Raw genomic sequence first — 20606 nt, 5'->3', positions numbered from 1 at the left:
ATAACATGTTGCGGGACAAATGTTTCTTGAATACAAGACGTTGAAGATAGCAGCTTTTAATAATTTTATCTAGTCTTCCAATTTCTGTAAAATTTAATTTCAACGGTTTTAGGCAATAAATAAATATCTTAAAATTGTAAATTTAAAGTATTTTGTAGAAATATATGTTGTGAATAGTAATAAAGTAATGCCATGTACGTAGAATTTAAAGTGAATTAATATTTAATGTGCTTGATTTTTTATGAAATAATTAAGTGTATACCATAGACGTAAGAGTTTCTATTTTAATGTTTTTTATTGATTTTATAAAAAAAAGAGTATTTATTTTCTCTTGAGAAAAGATGTATGTATATATAATTTATTTTAAGATGTTTGGATGTGAATGAGGCAAAGGAAGTTTGTAAGGATCGTATCAAGTGGCGTTCTTTGGTCTCTGCCTAACCGTATGGGAAAAAGGTGTGATATTATGTATGTATGTTATTCTCTCTTTGGATCTTCCTGTTGCTTTTGTTGAATTAGGGTTTTTTAAGGCCTAGTCCCCTAATAAATAGGCGGTAAATGTTTGTTAGGTACTTACTAAAGTATGTTAGATAGATAGTCATAAAAATGTAATACATTGATGTTGAATTTAAAAGCTAATGTAAATATAATGGAAACGCCCAAGGTCGAGTCTATTTCGAGGCTAGTTTTAATTTTCAAACTTATTTTAAATTGTAAAGCACGATATGCATTCAGTTCATTAACTTACTCCGAAATGAAGATACCGTCCTCGACGACAGACAGACCTCGGTACCAATTTATGTTTCGGATAATTTTTCTCTACATATAAATACTCTGCAGCTCGATTCTCTACTACTATCGACTACCGACAACCGGCTTGTCATGGAGAAATTTTGTATTAACATCTAATCAGCGCCTCTGATGGGCGTCGTAGGAAATATTTTGGCAGTACATTCTAAATGTCAAACTTTCGATACTCGACAATACCGATTGTACAGAATCGCGCTACTGATATATACTTAATTAATATTTATACGTATCAACCTCATTAATATCAAGATACCTAATGTCGAAACTATAAAAAATCCAAACAGAAAGTCCTATCCAAGATTTTGATATTATTTTTATTCAAATAACTTAGTTAGCTCCGGCCAATGGCAGATACGATTTAATATAGGAATTAAACTTATACTCAGTAGCCATGTGTTATTAGTATTTATTGTAAATATTAAATTTAATATAATGACATAATTTTCGAAAAGGAATGCTCTAAAAGTCAGACTGATCATATCCGTGATGTCTTGCAAGAAGGTAAGGTATTTGTAAACGGCGGCGTATGACAAGATGTATGGATGTGAATGAAGCAAGGGAAGTTTGTAGGGATCTTTGCAAGAGGCGTTCTTTGGTATCTGCCAATCCCTAGGGAAAACAGGCATAATGTTATGTATGTATGTATAATATAATAACAGTAGCCCGATTCTCTACTACTATCGACTTTCGACAACTGACAATCGAGAAATTTTGTATGAAATCTGATCAGCGCCTCTAGCCTACGTTGTAGAAACTATTTTGGCAGTACATTTTAAATGTCAAACTCTCGATACTCGATAGTTCTAATTGTAGAGAATCGTCCTACAGGTATATTGGTGTCTCTTCACAATAAAGCAGAAATATAACGTATACTACATACTCGTAATATATAGTATTAGATGTGTAGACGATTTTGTACCTAAATGTTAGGATTGTTTGTTGCATTTAATCATAACAAATATACGGAATATCGGCCTTTATTATATTATTTCATTTACCCTATTTATAAAGGCCACAAAAAGAGGCTTTTTCATCACCTTGTTAAAAAATAAATAAATATCATTGGACAATTCACACACGGTCATTTGATTCCAAACGAATTAGAGCTTGTACCATGGTTCCCAAATCACCAATAAAAAAAATCTTCTACAATTTTGATCTTCTCTCTTCAAATATAAAACTCGAAACTACTTACATTATTTTGCTTCAAAGTCGTAATTAGTATATTGTAGTTAATCCAAACCTTTTTTCTGAAGAAATAATAACCGTACATGAAAAAATAAAACCCATATATTTCAAAACCCTTAACTGAAAAAAAAAACAAATATAGACAAAAAATTGCAGGTAGTTGATTATTTTAATAAATATCGTAATTATGCTTGCAGCGGTTCATTTCACGGTGTCGAATGACGGCAGACCGTTACTCTTTGTGGGGCCTCACTGCTACGTGAAGCACTTAACAAACAACAGTGGCATGATTCGCTGGCGGTGTCAGAAGAACCGGACTGACTGTAAATCTGTTATCTGGACACTCGACGATGATATTGTGAAGTATAAGTTGAAGCACAGCCATGAATGAATAGGAGTTCTGGGCGGTTCTAGGCCAATTGTACAGGTGAGTATGCAATTTTAATACACACATGATTGTTTTTTGGGTTGCCGCACTTAAAATTTTAATTTGACTTTCAACTTACTGCTAGCTATCGAATGATTAACGGATGTGTTTTAAAGAAATCGGGAGTATTCCTTTTTCAGTACCCATGGTTTCTTAGGTTTAGGTTTCTAGAAACTAATACTATAAGGAAAAAGGAAGCGTTTTTATGCTTAAAATAGAGATACTAAAAAATGATACTGAAAGGGGATTTATTCAAAAATCGTTAAGGAAAAAACTAACAATTATTGAATAAAATCATTTTGTGTCTACAATTCGAGAAGTATAAATTACCTAACCTTTCTTCTGTTTGGTGTTTTAAGGGGGGTAAACAATAGAATTTATACGTCTACTTACACACTTAATTACAGCTTTGATAACCAGTTTAAACGTAGCTTATGTTATTAACACTGAATTAAAACCTATCACCTAGCTACATATTAACAAAAGAGTATTTAAAACTTAAGGCGGCATTTATAGGATTTCACCACGAACTTGTAATTTAACTTTCAAATTTGTTCACAGAGTTTCATATAACGGAATCAGCAGATGGAAAACCGCTTCTTTTTATAGGCGATCGTTTTTTCTTTAAGCATCGTACGAACAATAATGGTATGGTTCGATGGAGGTGTCCCAAAAACCGGCTAGAATGTAGAGCTGCCGTTTGGACTCTCGACGACTACATGGTTAAGTATAACTTGGAACATAACCACTGACCACTAACTATACGATATAATACTGATTCGCTTCAAAAACAGCCATTTTCAATATTCTGTCTAAGATTACAGATATAATGATATTTTAAATTACACGTCATAAGATTAACTGATTAATCTTCGGGCAAGGCTTTCTATCCATGAATGGGTTCTTGAGAGCGAAGAAAATATACAATGATATTTAATGATTATTTTTTTGTAAGTGAACAGTGGATTGACTGAACGTTGGAAACGATTGTAAATTGTTTATTAGTTGATATCAATAATCTCTGAATATTGGGAAAATGGCCTTAATTTTCTGACAGAAGATTATTATTTTCATTTATTTAAAAAAAATATATATATATTTCTCTTTTTTATGTTTAAAAGAATTGTACTTATTTTGTGCTCTTGCAGCCAATAACTCGATGTCCAAATATAATCTATAAGCCAAATTATATTAAATTTTATTGTTAAAGAACTATATACAAATACTTTGTCTAAACGGTTGCTAGGTTTAGTAGAAAATAAATATTAATTGTACATTTAGTGTAATTATAGCAATAAAATAGTATTCATTGGTTATATAATATTGTTTTATTATTCCCAACGTAATAAAATTATTGCTAATCCTAGAATGCGCATCTTGATTACCCGTGAAAAAGAAATATTAAAATTGTTTTAGCATTCTTAAAGCTATTTGAAGTCTCATAAACTTCATCTCGACATTTCAAGAAGTAATTTAAATTCCTCATCGACATCAATGAACAAATCAACGGCAAAATATATCAACATTGACGCTGATAGACTGAAGCTTTTGAAACATAAATTCAAAAAGCTACAACATCATCTAGATAAACAAAAACACTAACTAACCGTCGTTTTTTAGTGAAAGCCCATATCATTCGGAGCAGTGGACATCCGAAACTATTCTACCAAGGATACTTCTACCGACCACACAACGCATATCGGCAGAATCGAGTACAGTTATGGTACTGTCGTTATCGAAATGGAAGGAAATGCAGAGCCATGGTCAGAACTGTGGATGGAAGGATAGTCAGGCCGATTGAAGACTTCAGACACTCGTGTAGGAACCCACAGTTTTTGATGCAGAATTATGAGCGATATCCTGAATGGCCTATGTAGTGAACTATGTATGTATATCAATTTTATTGCCATATTTTGCAATTCGTTTTATCGGTAGATTCGAGTTTTAAGAATTACCTCGTATCTACCGATTGTTTACTTCTTTGTAGGGTTGATTATTATTGTTAACGGTTGTATTTTGTTAGAACTAATGCTGTCTATAAAATCTGGCTTTCATATTTTTAGGACAGCTAATAATATGACAAATATATTAATTGTTTCTAAGATCTAACGCAAACTATTGAAGGTGCTGCAAAGATACTGAAAACAAATGAATTTCAAATAAACCTTACTCCTTTGTCATATGGATTAAAACGTGGCAGCTTAACGCGCCGCGCTATAGATTTCTGTTATGCCATTATAATCCACATGACATAGGAGTTAAGGTTTATTTTAACTCTGTATACTTATTCTCAGTATCTTTGGCTGGTTTTCATTAGGTCTTAATGAATGAACCAGAAAATAATTAGAAGTCTGGTGTTTTATTTTTATTATCGGGTTCTCTTGCCTATTCCTTTATTCGTAGTGCCAGTTGTACTAGTCGACTATATGTTATTGTAAATTAAATATATATTATATAAAATTGGATATTATATTATATAGTGGTTTTGCGAAATTGTAATATTTATTGTGATAATTGGTCTCATTTTTTTTAATTATATTATGTTTTCCTGTGCTGTTAAGGTTTTGTAGTTGTTATATTAAGGAACTAACTAGAATGGCCATATGTAGCTTTAAACATTCCGAAAAGACAGATTTTGTAAAAGACAAAATTATCCTAAAATTTTTTTCATAAAAAAACATAAAAAATCGTGATAGAGATCCCATGTATTTAGTCATAAAATTGTTTTTAGTAAGCAATTTATTGAATTATTCATATAAATATTATATTTAGGTAGCAGTTCCTTTTCTAGAAGATTTGTTATCTACAAAAATATATAATAGTAATACGAAATAGAAACTTATTCGGGCTTTGGTGCTCAAGACATAGATTTTAGATGTATGTACATGTGTATTGTAAAAATATACTAACGTTGATGCCATATTATTTAGCCATATTAAAAGATTTCAGGCACACCGTTTCTGACTGATTTTTTCTGAACCAAGATGGTCTTGTGGAAAAACATAAATAAGAGAAAGAAACAAAAATCCAGATTATTAGTTTAATAATATAAAAAAATAGGTGAAGGTTTTCTAATTGATTCCAAAAAAGAGAAAGTTCTCAATTCATCTAGATATTTTTCGATCTTGACAATTTTATGTTGGCTTCTAAAAAATCTGGTCAAAACGGCATGCCTGTCATCTGTTAAATCTGTTATAAGTAGAATGTATAAACAAACTTTTTATAACGAGGCTTCAAATTATTTTGATTGACAATTTGTTGTATCGTATAAGAATTTTATTTGCGTGGAAATAAAACTATTGGACTATTTGAAAATACTTTTATTATAAAAATACATCAGTACGCTCGTGTGATACAAGGCAAGCCAATGGATGACTATAACGGCTTGAATACGAAGAAACATCGATTACTTTTTACAGTAACCTGGATTATACTTATATCTACATATCTACATTATACATAGATCAGTAAGAATATATACACTAATATTAACCCAATGTTTGCTATGCAGTAATTATACACATACGCAAGTATATTACAACGACGTCGACTTTTTATATTTTCATTGATAAAAAATTTATACAAAATGTGAAAGGGTATTAATATTTTGCATTTGTTTGAACAAGCAACAAATTTTTACTGTGATTGCTGTAGAAGTTATAGTTACTGCCTAAAAAGGTGTATAGAAAATAAAAAAATAAATAAAAAGAATCGTTTTATTTGCAAACAGTGTCAACATTATAGAAAAATAATGATATACAAGTGTACCTTAATTCTAAAAATGTCATTTCGAAATGTAAAACTAATCTTAAAGCTGATTTTACTAACTATGCATCAAATGCGGGACTTTAAGGCACAAGTCTAAAGGCACTTACTTCAGGGCACTTTGGCCCTTCGTACACAAGGCTACGCAAATCTCTGATACTACACGATTTTAGTATCATACTATCATATCATTGATAGACTATCATACAAATCCATTGAGGTTCCGCCACTAGGTTTTTTATGGCGGTAGTCGCCTGAAAACTTAAATAATTCAGTATCGAAGATTTACGTAACCTAATGTACAAAAGGCCTTACACATAGATCACTAAGTAGAAATAATTATAAAATATAAAATGAATTTATACCCTGATTTATAAATTTAAAAATACAGGAATGATTTGAGATTTCAGGTCAGTTTCACCACCAGATAAGTAGTTATTTGATAAAAGAAAACAGGATATCAACAAGACCGCAAATGATGTCATTTTATCTACATTGGCTATCTAGTACTTATCTGTCGAGTGAAACTAACCTTTAGCATAAAACTTAACAATTATCAGATGTCAAATTCAAACAAAAATGTAGGGTAGATCGAGAACCTCTCGAACAAAATGACAACCGAAGAAAAATCTAGAAACTTCTAATCTAAAAGAATACTAATTGGCTTAAAATAAGGCAGTTCACTTAAGAGTTAAATGATTTCAGTACAATAAGAGTAATAGCACTCAGGAAATAATGACATCACAATTTAAATGAAAATGATTTATACATACATATATACAATCATTGTGAAGTGTTCAGAACTTTAAAATGGTGTATAAGCTTGTCCATTCTCAACCAAATTTCATCATAACCAAATACATACTTTTCTACATAAAATATACAATTTGAAACTTTTATTTAAAGCAACAAATTTAATTTCCCATAGCCGAACCGAATATCAAAATTATCATAGTAAGATCTCACTTGGTTATTTGTGTTTGCGTATTCGTCACGTCGCATTTACTTACAAAACGAAATAATATAGAGAAAAAATATAAAATCAAACATTCATACTACACAAATAACGAATTGTAGTCTTACCGTTAGACGTTGACATTCAATGAAGATATGAAAATAATCGTATAGTAAATTTTTGCAACAGCATGTAATAGCCAAGTACCCTCAATTTTTTAATGATTATGTTCCAAAAAAGACCTTACGATCACAGAGTCGTGAGTCGTGATGCTGGCTCTACATCCAAGCTGTATCCGTTTACAACAGGTCCATCTCACTTTCTTCTTATAACATTCATGTTTGATAAACTTATGATCGCCCACGTGGACCACAAGATGGCCGCGGTTTGACAACCCGAAGCGGACTGAAAGTGAAAGTATGTGTTAGAAAAACAAAATAAAATAAAAAGGATTGAAAAAAATAAAACAAAATTCGAAATAATAAAACGATTTTTCTGATTTAAAAGCATTTTTATTGAACTACCCGCAACTGTTTTTATACGTACCTCATTTAATCTAAACCAGGTTACATTTACTTAACACAAATAAATAATAAATACTCAAAAAATAGTTTTATTTGATCACACCTTCCTCCAATAACCTTAGAAACTAAAATAAAACAACGTTTACAATAAGTAAAATTTAATTTTCTCCAAGGTATTAACACTAGATTTCTTTCCAGTTGGTCTGATCGGCACGGGTATTGATTGCTTCGCGTCCTACTGTCTCAGTAAGCAAGGCAAGATGGGCATCAACGTTGGAGGATACAGGTTCCGATTCAACGGGTGTGCGAGGAACGGGAAAATCCGTTGGCGTTGCTCCCGTGGTCCCTGGTGTAAGGCAGCTCTCCATACATTCAGAGGAAGAATAGTTTACATACAAAGTGCTCATAACTGCGGTCCTAAGCCACCAGTATAAGAAATTTAAAAAAATGCTTTTTATTTTTAATTGTGATGTTATCGTTTTTGACAATATTGTGACAGGATTATTTGATAAAGGAATGAAATATATAAAAAATAGTTTTATTGCAACCAGTATTTTTAGTTGAGTACGACTCTAAAAATTTTGTTAGTCCATTGAAAAGCTACATAGCGTTTTTAAAAGGACGCATTTTTTTATTTGTAGGCGGGGTCAGTAGAAACTTAGTTCAAGTTTGTGGGGCCCCCAGCCACCATATTGAAATAGGGGTGACCAGTCAAAAAAATTAACATTTCAATGGACTATGTATTTTAAATGATTTACATTGCAATTTAAGATATTATATTTGTAATAGATAATGTTTGGTAGACATTTGATGTATTAGATGTTAATGTTTATAACTCGGGAATACATAGTACAAAATTTAGGCAGTAAATCATGAATTTTGATAACAAAAACCGCGAAATAATCGTATTTAAGATGTAAATAAATATAAATGTATTATTATAATCGAGTAACTTTTCGTTACAATCAATATCAGATGAGCTCAAATTGGGAAAGAAAAATGTAGATTTCTTAGCGAAGATTTACAAAAAACATTTTTGAAAAATTGTTATTTGGGAATAAAATGTGTAATATAGTTACCGTCCTATGACATAATAAGTTAGATATTATTTTGAAAGTCCCTTTGGAGAATATCGCCATTCCGTGAAAGGAAACTGTAAAAGTAATGGGACTCTAAAGGGGCTTTATACCCTTATGCAAAAGTTTATTGATTTAGAAATATTTTGTCTTTTTCCTCATCGTGATATGAAAAAGGACAAAAAATTACTTTATTTAACAAGTTTGGGTAAGGGTATAAGAATTCTATAATATAATAGTTAAGAAAAGTTTACCTCATAGAATGTTAGTTCGAAATAGAGTAGGGTGAAAGTACCAATTCATGTCCTTAAATTTTACAATAATCCGCAATAATTTTGTGTTACATGTATCTTGCAATAGGTGTATTTTCACCCAAATATGCTCAGTAATTTAATAACATAGAAACATTATAAATGTAAAACAATGTATCGTTAATATTAATGTATTATTAACAATTAGAAATATTAATTACTAGAGTACTTAAAATATATGAATGTTTTTTACATTATCAAATAGATTCGATAGAAAAATACAGTTTTACACATTGTAAAGCCAGTCACACACATTAAAAACATAAGAGGAAATGTAAATTTTAAAATTTTAGGACCACTTGTTTAGTCACATAATTTTGTCATGAGTAAAGAAAATACATAAGTACAAATAACGAAATGAATACTGCAATGACAGTTGACCTTATTGGGTTTGCTACATACATATTCGGTTTGGCATTAATCGGCCTACCCCCGGTTTCTGAGGTACATTTAGCGGCATTTTATCTATTCAATAGCGTTAAAAACTCATAAAAAACGCTAGTGAATAGATAAACGCTTAATGTATTTAGCCGGTTTCTAAATACTAGGGGGCTAGTCGGGCGGCATAACCGAATATAAATAGATGAACCAGACCGGCACAAGCCAAAACCAGTGAGACGAGTCGGTTTGGTGACTAAATCTAATTCAAAGTAATAAATGCCAAAAAATCATTATACAGGATGTGGCGTAAATAATGGGTAATCCTTTACCAGCGGATGGGCGACCACCCAACTGATCTAAAAATTTAAATTTATCTCTGGCATAGTTTTTGATCTTTCCGCTGGTAAAGGATTATCCATTATTTACGCCACACCCTGTATAATGATTTGTGACATTTATTACTTTTAATTAGATTTATACTGTATATACGGTAACAAAACTTCATTGCATTTTTATTACACAAAACCTAGGGTTTTTAAAATGTTGTGTGATTGACTTACACCACAAAAATCAGTATAATTTATACAAAAAATTAAATAAAATATCATGACATTAATTAAGTATGAATCAACATATGAAATGAAAACGAGCATGTTATAAATAGGATCGTATACAGGGTTTGTTACACACTAAGCAATTTATCAAACTTCACAGAAAATGTATGTAAATAAATAAAAATCTCGATGTTTAATGTTATCTATTAGGAGATATATTTTTGTGCTGCTGTTTGTATATTGTGAAATTTTGAATTTCTTAGTATTATGTTAAAATTATAATCGGAGAATATAGAGTAAAATCTGAATTCATACATATTTCGCAAGAAACAGAATTTAAAACACTTATATCAGAACAATAGTAAACAATAATAAAACTTACTTTATTATAGTAGCCGGTAATGGTGTCTATGTTTATAATAGTTCAGTTTAATAAAGGCTTAAGTCGATTTTAATAAAAGTCGTCTTAAGTCTTTTTCATTCTGTAGATTCAAATAAAACCACAATAGAATCTGAATATCAGATCAAGATAGTCATAAGTTAGATTTACCATAAGACGACTTTTGGCTTCCTTATTCTGTACATGTAAAACAAACCACAATAGAATCTTAACCTCAGTTCAGTGAAGGCATAAATCGGTTTTAACAAAATATGACTTATGCCTTTCTCATTCCGAACATGTCAAACATACCACAATATAATTTTAACTTCAATTCAAAAAAGTCATAAGTCTGATTTAACAAAAGACGACTTATGACTTTTGTGTTCTGAAGTTATAACACAAAATTGAATAAAACAAATTGTATTATTATATAATATATTAATTGCCTATATAATTGGCTACCTCTATATGTAAGCGTGGTTGTGTGTCGTCAAACATAAGGTAGTGATTCCTTGCCAAATTCTGTAGATATTATAACTTGATGTAACTCAATGTTTGTATGAGAATAAAACTAGTCATAACTGTTATTTTTCTGTTTATTTTATACCTTTTACCTCTAAATTAAATACGGACGATAATTGGGAGAGTTACCTTACCGAAATACCTGTACCAAAAGAGTACCTTAAAAACCAAAAGTAATTTATTACCAGTGATTAAGACTGACAGCAAGGTTAACTAAAAATTGTCGTTTTCAAGACAGTCGTTAAATATATCCTTTAAAATAAGGCTTATAAGTTTTACATAAATAAGATCCTAAAGTATGCCTGAAGATAAAGACAGGACTGTATGAAATACAACCGCGTTTCTCTGTTAATAAATTTGAATAATGATAATTTTAAATTTTGTTATCTATTCATTTGAAGAAAGCTTCTAGACGGCTATTCAATATAAGTTTAAGGGTATAAAAAAATCCACAGAACAAAATAAATCGGTCAAATAAAATATACTCTCTTCTTACCCATATTTATTTGTAAACTATAAAATATGTACACATCTATGTTTAAAACCTAACAAAGTATGCTACCTCTATCCACTTAACAAGTTACTTACTTAAAAACTATATTCTCTGCAAAACTAATGTGTGAGATATCCGGATAAATAACATTTCTACTAAAAATATGTAGTAGTTTCGCCACTCCTAGATAAGTATTGGATAACCAATCTGAGAGATAATTAACAAGCAATTTATGAAAATATCTGTCAATAGTCTCAATAAGCTAACTCATAGGTTCTCAAATCTTTGATTACAACCGCCTTCTTTACAAGAAATATAAAAAAAACCAGCGCGCATTCTATTATACGGCCCTTCGTTCAAGGCTAGGCAAGTCTCTGATCTTCTAAATAAATTTCAGCGATGTTCTTTTTTACAATAGACCCTTCGTAAGGCTACGCAAATCACCCCATACTCTACGATTTGAGTCTTCAAGCGACTACCGCTATACAAATCTAGTACACGAGTCGCGTTGCCGACGTTTGTCTCGCGACTGGATTGTATGGCGTTAGACGTTTGAAGACTAAATATTTGAGTATAGCAGAGTTGCCTTGTGTACGAAAAGTCATAATAGTTTTTACTATTTGAACTCGCTACCACCCTTCACACTGTAACTCCTTCTATGGGGTATTTTCGTCCCCGTTGGCAACATATGAGTTAACCAATACTTATAAAGAAATGGTAAAACTGTCCATTAAAGTTCCGTGTAGTAAATATATTAAATTATTTAATTTAGTAAAAGTGTTTATACAGTAAAGCTGTCAACTACAATTACAATGAAATAAGCTATATTTTTACGCAAGGTAATATCCAATAACATACTTATTTAAAAACAGGTCAGGTCACGAAGAAAAGTTTACATTATTGCAATTATATAAGGCATTTTAACACGACAATTTGAAAATATAAGACACTTGCAAAATAGCAATATCGATGTTGAATTACTTAAAGATAATTCATAAAAAACACCGACTTTTCTAAGGCGAACAAATTTTGATGTTAAATTACTTAAACATAATTCTTTCACACAAAAAATGATTTCAAGGCAACATTTTGTTTTGGCTGAAGTCTATAAGTAATTAATGTAGACAAATCCTCGCATTTTTTAAGGAAAAAAACTACTAATCAGATTTAAAGAAAATTGAAATGGGACTACATAAAAATTACCAGCCGGTTTAAACGTTCATAAATAATAAGATGACCCCCTCTTATTACGGGAGGAGACCCTTGCCCAGCAGTGGGACATTAATTGGTTAAATTTATTATTTTATCAAGACGCTAAAGTCCTATAATATTTAGAATTAAACTGTTTTTTTCTCAGTGCCTAATATTAATTTTATACGCATTTGCCAAGTATCTTCGGTCCCATGTTCTTTAGTCTCTGCTCTGCCCCCATGAAGGAACGCGCTTCAAAGCCTCATCTGCTATTGAGAATGTTCTATCAGAAAAGTATTTTACTTGGGAATCGAACCCACGTGATAGCCAATCAGTCGCGACCTAAACTCGTCGAATAATTTAACTTTTTATACAATTTACAATGTAGTGTTTTTTTACAGACATAAGATTGTAGCTTCAAAAAAAATGATAGATTTACTAAAAATTTTGTACACACAAAGATTTGAGAAAATATACTTAATAAACTATTTACGATATAACATTAAGGACTATACATAAGGCTATTATAAAACATAGATGAAATCAGCAACGATTATGTGAAAACTTGTATATTATGTACTACTCTGGTTTATAATATCGAAGTTGATAGAAGCCGATATTGGATCAATACGACAGTGGGGCCAATTCTATTTAAAAGCCTTAGGGCCAATGTTTTCACCGTGAGATAAGCTTTTCTGAAGAATAACATTGAGTTATTAGACAGTTACTGTGTAAAGAGTTGATTTTTAGTAGCGCTAAAATTATTCTCAAACTGTCCAACTATGATTTTTTTGAACGAAATTTTATTTTTAACACGATGTAAGCAATATCGTTAGTATCGTAAAAGCATGTTTCACCTTGTACAATAGTACGACCGGCATTTTATAGCAACGAAACAATCAAAATGTTAACAAAAAAAACGTTTTTGTTGATTAAAGTAGATTAAGTTATCTGACATTGTCAAAATTGCTTTATGTAGGATTCGAACCCACATATCCCACCCAGTTAACGTCGTCCTAAACATAAAATTGGCACCAATGTCATATTTTTTGTATACATCATGTACACCAAGTAAATATAATCAGCATTTAACTACAGACAACAAGATAATGCAACAAAATTCTGCTATTAATCTGACTATTACTTTATAAAGTTAAAGAAATCAACTTCGATAAAACATGAAACTTGAATAAATGCTTTAGCTATTTTAAAGACTCTTATAAATAATATTATAATGTAACGGGTCTTAAACGCGATTGAAAATTAAAGGATAGAATACCTTATTTGTTCATAACTTTTAAACTCTCACGTTGCATGTTTAATGTATAATAGAATAAAATAAAATTGGCATTTTTAAGGTAAAATGCGTGTTCGCGTTAATTCCCGTATTCTATTATACATTATACCTTATTTGTTGACCACGGTCGACGTAATTCGATCGAAACGTCGGGTGAACAAATAAGGTATTCTAACCTTTAATTTTCAATCGCGTTTAAGACCCGTTACATTATAATATTACGTGTACAAGTAGCGAGAGTTTAAAATCATTAACTCTTATAAATGGTTATAAGCAGAATCTTAACCATACATTTTGAAACAAAAATTGAAAATGCAATGTTCAAAAGGACACATGTATTACATATTTGTAATGTGACATATGCCCTTTTAGAAAATACATATTCAATCGTCTTCTCTTCAAAAGCAGTTTCACAACTTATTAATATGTGTCAGATAACCTAACTGGTTGGTAAACTGACAGTTAATTTATGAAAACAACTGTCAGAATTCCATCTTATATTATCAGTTATCTAATACTTATCAGAAGAAGTGAAACTGGGCTTTATTCTCGCAATATTTATATCAAAATCAATCAATCAGTAGATTCTAGTACATTTCAGAATCTCATACAATATTGTAAGAATTCCAAATTAGCTTTAATCTATTGAAAACCCATGTTTCGCTATCAATATAGCACTCCTATGTTCAATATGTATTTGCTAATAACCATTTATAAAGAACCTATATACCAGCAACTGACGGATTTAGAAACACTCTCAAAACGATCACTTTCAAAAGTCCATTTAATCCATAAGGTTTCATACAAAAACACCTTAACACAACAGCAACCCCATTCATATCTACAAACTCATAGTTTAACAGCAAAGTAAAGAACCAGTGTTTATTATATAATAGGATACGGGAATTAACGCGAACACGCATTTTACCTTAGAATGCCTGATGTTTCGGCGCAGATTACACTCGCCGTGGTGGCCGTGATCGCGTTCATTCCCGTATCCTATTATATAATAACTCAAATTCACTTCGCTTTGTGTATACAGTCATTGAATCGCGCTCAAACCAGCAGGCTTACTCCCGACAGTATCGAGTCGAAAATCAAATTCGATTAATTCAAATAAATGCCAAATCGTAGTCTTAAATTTCAAACAAGCGCGTGATCAAAACCCGGGTTTAAAATGATAATAATCTAGTTAGTAGTAGTTGTTTCATTTTAAACCAGCATTCAATCATGCGCTAGTTTGGAATTTAAGAGTAAGACATTCCCTTGAATTTGATTCGATCGAATTCGAATCCGATTAGCCACCTTTACACACACACTCTATCGCACGTTCTTAGGAGCGTACAGGATTACGCGCGGGAAAGCAGCGCGGTCTTCGCTCGCGATTTTCTTCGCGGGCTTGTGAGCGCGGCGCGTGGTCTTTCCTATCTCCTTGCACACCCTTTATACGCACCCTATTTCACACGCGATTGTTGTTTCATGCGCGATAGATTGTGTGTGTAAAGGGGGCTATTGCATCAAGAGTAAGCCGGCATCACACTCGATCATCACCTAACTCACATTAGACTCAATAAAATCACTAAATCCGTCACTCGGTACCCACGTCACGTTACGAGGGAGTATTAAATATTAAACTACTTCACCTTCGACGTCCGTGCCGGTGATGATCTGATCGCCAGACACTACGCCGTGCTCGATCTTCAAATGGCTCAGTATACCTGTCATGCTTTTATCCAAGTCGCTATATTTGACGCATTTGTATTGACAGATCTTGCAGCTGTAGAAGTCCTCTTCGGTCGTCTCGAACACTTTCCACACCCACGCTGTCACGTTCGGGTCGACTGGAAGTTGAGAAAACAAACTTTTAAAACACCTTTTGCAGCAAAACAGCAAACTAATGTTTTTGGGAAAAGATTTCTCGAGATTTAAAGACAATTTTCGTAAATAAAAATAATTATGTAGCCCAGGTATTTTGCGACTTAGTTATTGTACAAGATTTTGGTATATTTATACGCTAATAAACATTTAACTCAAATAATAGGAATGGTACGCCTTACATAGACAATCCCTAATATAGTGCTGCCATCTAGTGGTGTAAATAGTACAACTCTGCATTTTCGTCTCAGTCAGTAAACAATTTTTGTTTGTATTGACAAAACAGTAATCGGATGCTTATCTAACTTTTAAAGAATAAAATAGAGTTGTACTGTAACACTCTCTACATAAATATTTCATATAAAGTTATGCAAATTCACGTACAGCAAGAGCAAATTATTGCCGTTAACCATTTAGATTCTACATTAACAGACTAGAGTCAATTTAGGTATTATTTATTCACCAACGTCCACAACACTACCTACCTATATCGGGAATCGAACCTCGCAAATCGAAAATCCCGTTAATCAACTAGCTAAGCCTGAAAGAATATAACACTAATGCGGATAACGCCGTCTTATTGTTTCATCTATCAACCTTATCTGATGTTATCTTATCTTAGGGGTGGGGGTGCCAGTTAATGCCTGGCTGACACTTCGACCATTCCTGATCCTTTGTGTCACCCCCTCCTTTGCTACTCTAGAGGTTGGGGGGCAGGGCAAAACCCCACCGGAAGCAGCCTGTAGTCTTCTGGTTTAGGGTATCTCTCAACCTTAATAACATATTATTTAAACGGGGAATCGAACCCCACACAATGATCAAATAACTATTAAAATTAAAACACTTACACGAGCACGCTGTCTTATTATGTATCATCTTGAGATGTCGGTTCATATTGCCGGTAGCGTTCCCGCCGTGGCAGATGTGTCGCTTGCACAGCTTGCACTGCGCCTGTGTCGTGGACACGCGGTCGAAGTACGACCAGATCCAACTGCGACGGAGCTTCTGGCTTGGAGACTCTGAAATGTGAAATTGAGGAGTTAGGGAATTTGTTTATGGGTTATTTGGTGGTTTTGGCGATAAGGTTGGTGGGTCGTATCCAATCGTTAGTTAGTTAGTTGTGTTGGGATATTAAAAATTATATTGGAAGAAGGTAATTTTATTGAAATTTTAAACATAGTTATACAAAGAATTCAGCTTTTTTGCTATGATGAGAGGGGACAGAGACTGACGAATGTGACTTGCTACAATGTGCACAACTTCTTTTACTCCATCCACATGTAAGGCACCCTCTCGTGGCGCAGTGGTTTAGGTCACCACGCCGCTACCATTGCGTCGGGACACAAAGTACAACCAGACCCGAAACAATTATTTTTGGATCGCACAAATAATTGTTCCGTGTGGGAATCGAAAACACGACCTCCCGAAGCAATGACAGCGGCGTGGCGACCTAAAGCACTGCGCCAGGGAGGCAGTCTACTATATATTATAGAATATGATTATTACAATTTAAAAATCCCACCTGTAACTTCCTCGTAATCCTTATCACTTGCATAAATCTCTTCTGTCTTGATCGCATAAGGTGTTTCCACTTCACTCGTGATGACATGAACGCTATCTACTCTCTCTCTCTTCGTCACTTCGTTCTTAAACACAATCGGATGCCGGGTCCTCACATGGCGATTCATATTGTTGGAATTGCAGCCCTTGATGGACAATACAACGTTGCATAAACGACATCTGTAGATAATGTTGCTCAGCTTGTCGAAATACTTCCATACCCAGCTGCGTTTGCGTGGACCTGAAATCAGTAATTGATTTGGATGAGAATCAGATTTTAGAAATGTTAAAATTGCTGTTTTCGAAATTGAGATGTTTTAAATCATTTGTAGGTATGAGGTCACTGTTTTCGCAATTGAGTTTTTTTAAACATTTGCTATGTGTGATTTGGGATTGCTTTCATGTACATACATACATAAAATCACGCCTCTTTTTCCATAGGCATAGATAGACTAGAGAATGCCACTTAGTACAATCCTTACAAACTTCCCTTGCTACATTCACATTTATACATCTTGTCATGCATAACCGCCGGTTACGAGTACTACGCACCTGAGCTTTTTGCAAGGCATCTTCAATACGATCTGTGTTTGCCTTTCCAGGGCGTCCCTTCCCGGCCTTTTCATTCGCACAGTAAATTTTAGAAGCAATTTTAACAAAGTTTTTAAAATTTAGAATAAATTTTATACTTTGTACAGAGTGACTACACAATGTACGACTTGAGATATAATAATCAATGTAATTAATGCTGATATTTTGCTCTTAACTACTTCTAGTCATGATGACTATAACAAGAATGTACAACTCTCAGCAAGAAAACATATAAGGACTTTGTATATTGTATTACTAAAGAGCTATTGGAGATTAACTAACAATCATGCCTACTATTAGAAATATTTGCAAGTCATCATTTCTTGCAAAAACTAAACTGTTTTATCACATATATAAAATGTATCAGTTTATAAAAACAAATGATTCTTAAGGTATATTTCTAAGTGATTTTTCCTTGAATGTTTTTTCAATGGAGAAAAAAATTATTTGGCTTTGCTTTACTTAATCTCCTTTTACATACACATACATTCATAAACTAGAACCAGAAGCATACATACACGCAAAGAATCATATTATTCACATTGTTTGCAATTGCTGAGTGCGGCAATTTAGCAGTATAATCCTACTAATATTACAAATGCGAAAGTTTGTGAGAATACATATTAAGTATGTATGTATTTTTGTTACTCTTTAAAAAAATACTAATGAATCGATTACGATGAAATCTGGTATATAGGTAGCTGAAGACCCAGAATAACACATAGGTTACTTTTTATCCCGGAGTTCCTGAAGGATCGGGATTTATACGGGAAAGGTTTCCACGCGGACGAATACGCGGGCGGCCACTAGTAACCTTATAAACTAAATGACCATAGAACAACAATACTTGTTTAGTTAAATTACTTACCAGTACTCTCCCTCCTAGTTTTCTTCTTAGTATTTTCAAATAAAACATACTGCATATCGGTTTCAACATCTTTCTCAACAATTTCATCAACTTTTTCAATAACAGGTTCTGTAGTAGCTTCACACACTTCACCTAGAATAACGGGCTGTGTTTTCGGATCCCCATCATCTTTAAGCATGTTCAAATGTAGAAACTCAATTCGGAAGCCAACGGTTGCCTCCGGATTGTCTTTATGAAGATCGTACACATCTTTATGTTCCGTTTTCAGATGGTCTAAGAGTTCAAGTGACTTTTCTTCAACTTTTAGAGTAATGTCGCATAAGTTGCACTTCATTTCGCAGTCCCCAAGCTTGATGTAATATATTGACGCCCATTCTGGCAACTGTTCGTCTTCCTCTTCTGTAAACAAGTATATTTTTTTGTAAAATACATCATTATTTTAATGTTTAGAAGTGTAATTTATTTTACATTGCTCTTATAAAATCTAGAGAAAGGAAATAAAACATTAGTTAATAAATTGAATATTTTTAATTGCCATTTAATTTACATCCAGTATTCAAACTTTTTACTACGGACAAGGCAACACCGATTGTTTCCAAATATCATTTATTTACATAAATACATTTTGGTGAAATAATACTGATTTATGTTTAGAAAACCTATTTAAAAGACACATATATAGACAAAGTTTATTATCATATTTTGTAACTACTGTTATAACAACCATAATACTGTATTCCTAACAAAAACATAACCTAAACATTGACCTACATACATTAATTACATAGTTTAATAATTCCGCCGGAAAAGTAAAACACCAAGCAATAAATGCATTTAATATCAAACATAATATTGTTATGATCAACTAAAGGAAATGTTCATTACTTCCAAAACACTATCTAATCAGAAAACATAGGTTTTTTATGATTATGAAAATCCCTGACGACTTCAACGCCGTAAGTTTGCATATTAATGACAGAAATGCAACCAGTTTTCTGTCGGAACGAACAAATCCACTGTTCGGCGCCGCACTGCAACCTACTTTTAAAAACGTATGTATAGCCTTTAAACAACATCTGATGACCTCTCTTTGTAGGCACGCACTGCACAATATCATCACCTGCAATGATTAAACACTATTATTCATGTTTCCAATTAAGTTTATGCCTCTATTTACACTGATACAGATTATTTGAGAATCAAAACAACTGAACACAATCACGATCTTTGTTTGACAAAACTAATACACAATTCTTTACAACAATATGGTATTTCGTTAGGTTATACTGTAAGAAAGCCAAAAGAAATTAAATTTAATTAGCCAGTAAAATGATTTGTGAGATATTAAATATAAAAATAAACGTGGGAAAACAGTAAAAATAAATGAAATGACGCAACAAACTGTCAAATCATTTTGACGTCTAAATTGACAAGAATGCTACGTTTCTTTCTACCCATGACGCGATTTTGGGATAAAATATTTTTTACACGACAACACTGAATATAAGCACACTATTTTAATCTCATAATTTACATGCTTAAACGTTATTTTTACGATATAACTGTTTCAAACTAATTACAGCAATAGAGACGCACTTAGGTTTTATTTAAAAATATTTTATATCGCGCATTTATTCATAATTATTCTTTACGACATTGAAAACTAGATGGCGTTAGTAGTTTTTTTTAAAAGGTAATGACTAGATATTTGACTCATGTTGATTCTTACTTGCAAAATTGCGAGAATGAACTAAACACTAATACTATTATAAAGTACAAGTACGCGACAAAATGTTATTAAAAAATGTAAACAACGAAATCATCACAACTTTAATC

General features: G+C 32.3%; 1 protein-coding gene across 1 annotated transcript; it reads right to left on the bottom strand.

Annotated features, from left to right (window-relative positions):
• Positions 1-11382: 11382 nt before the first annotated feature.
• On the bottom strand, positions 11383-20301 carry LOC142976835 (uncharacterized). The gene is made up of 4 exons (XM_076120410.1): positions 18771-20301; positions 17274-17552; positions 16600-16770; positions 11383-15717 (listed from the first exon to the last, which is right to left on the bottom strand). The coding sequence occupies exons 1-4, from the start codon at positions 19102-19104 to the stop codon at positions 15506-15508; spliced, it is 996 nt and encodes a 331-aa protein (XP_075976525.1). The 5' UTR covers positions 19105-20301; the 3' UTR covers positions 11383-15505.
• Positions 20302-20606: the final 305 nt, after the last annotated feature.

Source organism: Anticarsia gemmatalis, chromosome 11 (assembly GCF_050436995.1).
Source record: "Anticarsia gemmatalis isolate Benzon Research Colony breed Stoneville strain chromosome 11, ilAntGemm2 primary, whole genome shotgun sequence".
NCBI classification, from domain to species: Eukaryota; Metazoa; Arthropoda; class Insecta; order Lepidoptera; family Erebidae; genus Anticarsia; species Anticarsia gemmatalis.
The sequence above is the reverse complement of the archived record's forward strand: the minus strand, read 5'-3'. Positions and strand labels throughout refer to the sequence as shown.